Raw genomic sequence first — 8,000 nt, 5'->3', positions numbered from 1 at the left:
TTAAACAAGTCTGATAAATCAGTTCTGATTCTACTCTCTTCCTCTGCTGCTCCCATTACTTAATCCATATATGTAGATAATTGTGTTTGTGTTGATCAATATAAGTTACATGTAAAGTCCACGAGTAATATAACTGTTCATTTAAAATCTGGAAGGTTTTTTTGATATTGATATTTTTCTGATATTTACATTCTATTCATCAGTTTTGCTTTGCTTTTTGTTATTACCTAAAATAATTTTATTGTGAAACAAACAAGTGAAAGGAAGTGGTGGTGGCCATTTTGTTTTTGGGAGGATTGCCAATAAGGGAAAAAAGTTTGCTCCACACCTCTCATTCTCTAAGGAAAATATTTTATAAGCTGTTTTTTCTCACTCATGTTCATGTGGCTGGACTATGCATGGAGCTCTGGATTTTGCATGAAGCTGGGTAAGACCTCTGTATGAACTCTGAAGCTACATGAAGTTTGGAGGTGTGTAGTGATGAACTCTGAAGCTACATGAAGTTTGGAGGTGTGTAGTGATGAACTCTGAAGCTACATGAAGTTTGGAGGTGTGTAGTGATGAACTCTGAAGCTACATGAAGTTTGGAGGTGTGTAGTGATGAACTCTGAAGCTACATGAAGTTTGGAGGTGTGTAGTGATGAACTCTGAAGCTACATGAAGTTTGGAGGTGTATAGTGATGAACTCTGAAGCTACATTAAGTTTGGAGGTGTGTAGTGATGAACTCTGAATCTACATGAAGTCTGGAGGTGTGTAGTGATGAACTCTGAAGCTACATGAAGTTTGGAGGTGTGTAGTGATGAACTCTGAAGCTACATGAAGTTTGGAGGTGTATAGTGATGAACTCTGAAGCTACATTAAGTTTGGAGGTGTGTAGTGATGAACTCTGAAGCTACATGAAGTTTGGAGGTGTGTAGTGATGAACTCTGAAGCTACATGAAGTTTGGAGGTGTGTAGTGATGAACTCTGAAGCTACATTAAGTTTGGAGGTGTGTAGTGATGAACTCTGAAGCTACATGAAGTTTGGAGGTGTGTAGTGATTGGTGTAGTGACTCTGCAGAAAGTTGGTGAACTCTGTGCACTATGCTCCTCAGCATCCGCTGACCCCACTCTGTTATTTTACACTGACAGACCACAGAGTCGCTGCCGTTCCCAGTCTCTTCCACTGTGTTATAATATCACTGACAGATGACTGTGAATATTTAGTAGTGAGGAAATTTCGAAACTGGATTTGGTGCACAGGTCCTGCATCCTAAGAGTGACCCATTCTTTTACTAATGTTTGTAGAAGCAGTCTGCACACTTTTATACACCTGTGGCCATGGAAGTGATTATGCTAATACAAAGTATGTAATAAATATATCCTGAGGTCATAAGGTCATGCATTCAGTACTAGAACTGTACTTATAACTGCCCTCCAGTGTATCTGCTGTGTTTTAAAGGGTGAGAAAACAATGATACCCCACTGCGAAGAGGATTGAAGCGTAGAATGCATTTAGCACTGCTGTGGTATCTGGTTTCTCTTTTGTCATGTTAAAGTTTAGCTTTGAGTCGACACCCCCCAACCACTGTGATGCCTTTTTCTTTACGCCCTCACACACACAGGCCTCAGCCCTAGCTGGCAGCTGCTTGGCGTCAGGCTCCCTTTGAAAGCTCCCAGCATTGCTGTCATTCCTACACTATATAGTAAACTAGTGGACTCCACTGGTCCTGCAGGGAACAAGTGAGCCTGTAACTCACACTCACTTCATCACTAGCACTTTCAGTCCACTCAGAGGAACAAAAGAGGAACTTATTGGCCATTTTGAAGGATCTAGAAACATAGAAGCTAGTGATACAATATTGGATTGTTGACACATCTGTTATGGATATTTTGTCTTAGTTTTTGTCCTGGACCTGATAAGGTAAGAGATATAATACTTATACAATACAAAACTGTATAGTTTATACATGATATAGTTTGTGTTTAATACTGTTTCTGTGTTTGAGCGCTTGTTGTAAGAATATGAGAGAGTTTCTGTTAAATTCATATGATGAGCTTAATTTCCAAGCATAGAATAATATTAAATGTAAATAGATGTTTATAATAGGTATTAAAATCATCATAGTCGATTTTTAGTAAATATACCTACTGACAAAAAAAAATACCCAAACACCAGTTGTAAATTCTCATTCTGTTTGTTTACTTTCACCAGAGTTTTATCCCACCAGAGCTCCTTACATAGCTTCATATTTCAAAACATTAAATTCCTTATATATACTGAGAGTAATATAGATGAAGCATGCTTTTTATAGTATATATGGAAAAAATAATGTTAAGTAACCTGTTCTGAATGTTTGCATGTCAGCTATTGATTTTACATGTCAACTAGATAGATACTCTACTCTATACAATACACACAAAGCTACAGTGAGAGGGATTCTCTTTGTGGCTCCCTGGGTGGTGCAACTCTCTAAGCGAGCGAAAAGTCCAGCACAGTTTGTTTCAGAGGTCAGATAAATCAGGTGTGCCTTAGCAGGAAATTCACAAAAACTGGATTAGAGTCGCTCACACCTGGACAGGAGTTTATAGTCCAGGTGTGATGGCCCTATCATGTCGAGGTCACTAGGTCAATCCCTGTGATATCCCAGCCTGTGTATCCAGGAGTCGAAGACAACATAATTGACTTTGCTGTCCCTGTGTGGTTAGGATTCTCTGCCCCTTCTCTCTCACTGCACAGTGTAATAATGCCAGCCAGTGCAGAAGTCTGTTAGCATGGGTAGCCCTTCTCCAAACTCCAAGTACCAAATCGAATATTACTTCGGATTTTGCAGTAGGGGTGGAGCGTTGTTCTACTAGATCCAGTAGCATCCCACATATTTTCAATTAGGAATAGGTCTGGTGATGCGGCTGGACATGTCATAGTATCTGTGTCTTCAAGACAAGATCTTGAGACAGCAGTATGGCTTCACATCAATGTCAAAAGTCAGGGGCGAAAAAATACCAGGTGAAAAAAAAAATGCGTGTGTAAATTAACTTCTTGCAACAGAATATTACTCTCGAGCTTCATTTTTCTCCTCTCGGGTGTTTATTTTTTGCTCTAATTTACAGTTCTCCTCGCCCGCCATGCAAATTACCTGCAGCTTTTGTTTTAGCTCAGGCGAGGCTTTTGCGCTCGAGTTTTGAAAGGGCTGGTTTTGACATTTGGGTACAGGATCAGGGTCGCCTCCCTCAGCGAATGCTATTGGTTGATATCTCCAAGGTTTGTGACAGACCGCCTACCTCCCAGAGCCGGAGGAGGGCGGAGAAAGAAGGACAGCAGGAGAGTTAGCTAACTAGTTATGCTAAAATTCCAAACAGCCCGCTCTCCGGCGCTGTTAGCCCAGGTTTAGTGCCCGCAATGACCGGCTTTCTCATTCAGCGCCTGAAGCGACCGGCCCTCCGGCGCTGTCTGCCCGGGTTTAGTGCCCGGAGCGACCGGCACGATCGTGAGCTTCACATTTGCGCTAGCGAGAAGTTAATTTACATCCGAAAAATGTTAACACACGCTGGTGAAATTTTTGTACCTGGTATTTTTGCACCCCTGAATTTTGACATTGATGTGACACCATACAGCAGCAGTATGTGGATGAGCATTATTGTGCTGAAATAGCGGAGTGTAAATTCAGACTATTTTTTTGGGATGAAGAGTGTACATGTTAGCTTTCACCCTTCTAGCACTAGTAGACTAGAGATTTTGGTCCGACTCCCTCGGACATCACACATCAATATGAACACAAACGCTGAGACTGGGAATTTATTTATTGACTGTAACAGTAAATTAACCCTTAGAAATAAAAGGAATATAAAGATAATCTTATACACTCATTCTCCTGCCAGCTGGGGAAACACCTGGCAAAGCAACTCACCAAACTCATAATTAACATTCTGCAAACCAATAAATATGAAATATAGAGATACTCCTCCCATGTAGCTGATTATGCTGACAGGATGTAGTAAAGTTCTTTAGTCGGCTCACTAAACTGCAGAGTGAAAACCCAACTGTACCTTTATTCAATGTAACATGAACCTTGGTGCAAACTCTGGTCTGAACATTCAGATGTGAAAACAACTTCATACTGGGCAGTAAAAACACTTTAAAGGTTTTTAATCACTTTGCATTAGTAGCTTTGTTACTGTTTGTTTATATGTGACTCTGCCAGGCTGATCTGTTTTATGATTAGCAACACTGTTCCTAATTCAATGTTGCTTAACCATGGTCTAAGTTTTTAGGGAGTTGTAGTGTCAAAAACAAACACCCTGAAATCTTAGCATGGCTTAAGAGCATCAGAAAGATCATTTATGCATCTCTGTAACTGACACTCCAGGCCCAGCACATGCGTTATGATTATTCTGAATTCCTCCACACCTCCCCACCATCTCCCATTGTTTCTTCAGATGGCCAGTTTACCCCTCTCCCCTCTGAACGACTGGTGGGAACCGGGCTGTGCCAGCCTCCATCCCCTGGTATGCCACCTGTGCCATGAACAGTATCGCCAGCCGTGTCTTCTGGACTGCTACCACATCTTCTGTGCCAGCTGCTTGCACGGCCAGGCCAGGGGGAACCGTCTCATCTGCCCCCTCTGTGGGTGAGTAGGAAAATCACACTGAGACAAAGAGCACTGATTAAAGTGCTGCATTTTTCATTTGGTTCTGTACAAGGCAATTTAGGGTGTTCCAGTCATAAACATTTAATTAGTTTGAAGGTGAATCCATATGATAAAATTCTAATAGTTACCATAATTACCCAAAGTGCAGTGGTGGGGCCAAAGCCAGTTTGTGGAGAGGCTACCCACCTTTTATCCCCCCTATTATATCAGAAAATTACTGTATAATGTTAGAGGGAGCCCATGGTGGCCCATAATGTTTTCCAAACTGAATTAATGGCTTCACTGGATGGTGCTGTGCTGGTTAGACTAGTGGGTTCTGGGGTTTGATAACCGATTGATGGCGCTGTTCTGGTTAAATTTGTAGGTTCTGGGGTTTGACAACAGATGGATGGTGCTGTGCTGCTTAAATTAGTAAGTTCTGGGGTTTGATAACAGATGGGTGGTGCTGTGCTGGTTAGATTAGTAGGTTCTGGGGTTTGATAACAGATGGATGGTGCTGTGCTGGTTAGATTAGTATGTTCTGGGGTTTGATAACAGATGGGTGGTGCTGTGCTGGTTAGATTAGTAGGTTCTGGGGTTTGATAACAGATGGATGGTGCTGTGCTGGTTAGATTAGTATGTTCTGGGGTTTGATAACAGATGGATGGAGCTGTGCTGGTTAGATTAGTAGGTTCTGGGGTTTGAGAACAGATGGATGAAACAGTGCTGGTTAGATTAGTAGGTTCTAGGGTTTGATGACAGATGGATGGGGCTGTGCTAGTAGGTCCTGGGATTTGATATGTGGATCATGGCTATAGTTCACTTCAGAATACCAGAATGCAGCTAGCTGCTCAATTGCTAGCTAACAGCTACATTCAGCAGTAAGGGTTGAAGTGCGTTAGCCCCGATGTTAACTGTATTCCAAGATGCATTAATGGCTGACTTTTGATTTGAGAATGTTGTTATGTTGTGCTGTTTGAAAAGATATGTGTGTGTGTAAAGTCTGTACATTACTCATCAGGTCATCAGTTATGAAGGTCAGAACATTGGAAAGGGCTAAGCAGATCAGTTTTGTTCACTGGAACTGTAGAGCTGTGTGAAAGGGCACCAAGAAAGAAGATTAATCAGCATTAATTTGACAGCCCAACTTTTTAATAATAAAAAAACTAAAGGAAGACAATAGCAAACTGATCTAAACTGTGAGTCTCTCCTGGAACACTCTGCTGGTTTCTGCTCTCTGCATTGACAGTGTAATCACAGTCTTGCTGCAGGCTAACAGATGGGCTCACCTGAGCTCTAATTACCACAAAACAGAATGCAACAGCACCATGTGTGCAGAGGATAGCACACACTGTTTGTTTGCATGCACAGCATAGACACATACACATATACAGCATATACAGAGCATATACCATGTTCTGCTGTGCCTGGTGTACTCCTCCTACATGTAAATAATTTCTTCAGACTGGGTACTTTGGGTTAAAACACAAAAACCCTGGTTTAATTAGAACAGAATACAAACACTATCACTGCACTGGACCCAGGAAAATTAGGGAATGGAAATCTTGACAGACGCTCTCAATCTGAGGCAGCCTCAGTGGAAAGAAGCCAAGCTCGATTGGTTCCATTTGTTTGTGCACCAACCAAGACTGGTACCAGCTGGGGTTTTACTGATGCTTTGTCTAGTAAAATTAATGCACAGATCCAACTCTTAAACAGCCTTACATTTCCTCATCTCTGAGTACAAAGCTTTGACAGTGGTTTCAAAATCATTTCCACATTTTAAACATGGCCAACCGGTTATGATGACAGCTACAACAGTCAGAGCCAGTCCAGACTTCCCTGGGGCCCTAATCAAGATTCTGATAAGGATTCTACCTGAACTTTTTGAGCCAAAATCTGATTTTTTTAAGCTGATATAAGAGTTAAAATGTAGCTAAAATGATATAGGAAAAGTGTATTCATCCATTACATCCATATACTGTCTCTAGACTGCTCCTCACAGAGTTTTTGGAGTATTTTAAGAAACGCAATATTTTGAATGAGAACAATGTAAAATCTATCTGCTACTTGAATCAAATTAGAAATTTGGGATCACTTAACCTGATTAAAACAAACTAACTCAAAAATGAATTAGTTGAGATACACACCCTTTCATTTGAATAAGATCAACGTTTGGGCATATTTAAGGTGGATTGATTCAGTTGAGTTACTGCCTGCAGTGATTCGTTTCAATGCAATCTCATAACATCAATACTTGTTACATTATAATATTTTAGTGTCATGTCAGTAAGCTGTGTTCTGGTCAAGTTTTAAAATCAAAGCCTTTAACTTTAATTCTTTTAGTAATGTCAGCATACATTAAGGACAATTAACTTGGTTCACTTAGTCTGTACTTGATTCAGTGTGTTATTTAAGCTCAATTTTTCTTTTGTTATTAACACCTAAATGGTTTAATGGTTCACTTACCTTACATTTAAGTTCATCAATGTAAACAGTTCATTTGAAAACAATTGGATTAAGCTGATTTAAAGTACCGGTAATTGTGTTCATTTAACTTCTTAACTTGAAGTATTTTTTTTAAGTTGATCCAACAATTTTCATTTTTAAGTTACATTTCATGGTTGACATTTATGTCAATATTAATGCATTTAATAATTCATATGTAGAATTTTAGGTGGGAATAAATTTAACTGTAATAACAGAAGTTAGTAGTACTTAAATGTCACCATTTCACTATTTAAGGTCACATTGTGAACACTAATAATGTAACAGTTGCAGCACTTAAGGGGGAATTGAAGAAAATAAGTGTAGCTGTTTATTCTCCAGTGTTCAGCTTTGTGTTTACATTAAAAGAGGCAGCAGTTTAGTTTAGTCACCTCTAACTGTTCACTGTTGAAGGTGAAATGAAAATGTCAGCAGCATGTATAATGAGCTGGGTGGTCCAGCTCTGACAAGTAATCAGTTTTGAACCTAATCTTTATTATTTTTGGAGTGATGCCATTGACTGTTAATGCTGATGTATAAGTTTAAAATTTTTATGTACCCTCTACTTCTTTGTACATTTATACGTAAGTTGGAAGAGTAGGCAAAAACAGAACTCAGGTAAAGTACTGTTACTTATAAATAATACCTATACAAGTAGAAGCAAATATGGTCATTTGAGTATTTACTAATAATTAATTAAATTAATAATTAAAACTGCATTATCACAGCCTTATTTAGTACAAGTACCAATACAAATGGCCAACAGCTTCTCTTTAAACTAATAAAATAAATATAAAGTAGTCATTTAAAAATCCTAATTAATTTCTTTAAAACAACAGATAAATAAAAAGATAAAGGTGATCCAGGATTTTATGCTGGCAGAGGAGACAATGTATGGTGTAGCT

General features: G+C 39.5%; 1 protein-coding gene across 2 annotated transcripts in view; it reads left to right on the top strand.

The window, feature by feature from the left end:
* The first annotated feature begins 1,662 nt into the window (after positions 1-1,662).
* The window catches only part of rnf207a (ring finger protein 207a), a 42,854-nt gene continuing 36,516 nt past the window's right edge, over positions 1,663-8,000 (top strand). For both annotated transcript variants that reach the window (XM_007228498.4, XM_007228497.4), the window contains exons 1-2: positions 1,663-1,904; positions 4,418-4,608. In XM_007228498.4, the coding sequence (XP_007228560.3) occupies positions 4,418-4,608 (191 nt within the window). In that variant the 5' untranslated portion in view covers positions 1,663-1,904. The remainder of the gene's footprint in view (positions 1,905-4,417; positions 4,609-8,000) is intronic.

Source organism: Astyanax mexicanus, chromosome 24 (genome assembly GCF_023375975.1).
Source record: "Astyanax mexicanus isolate ESR-SI-001 chromosome 24, AstMex3_surface, whole genome shotgun sequence".
NCBI lineage: Eukaryota > Metazoa > Chordata > Actinopteri > Characiformes > Acestrorhamphidae > Astyanax > Astyanax mexicanus.
This window is presented reverse-complemented; position numbering and strand designations above follow the sequence as displayed.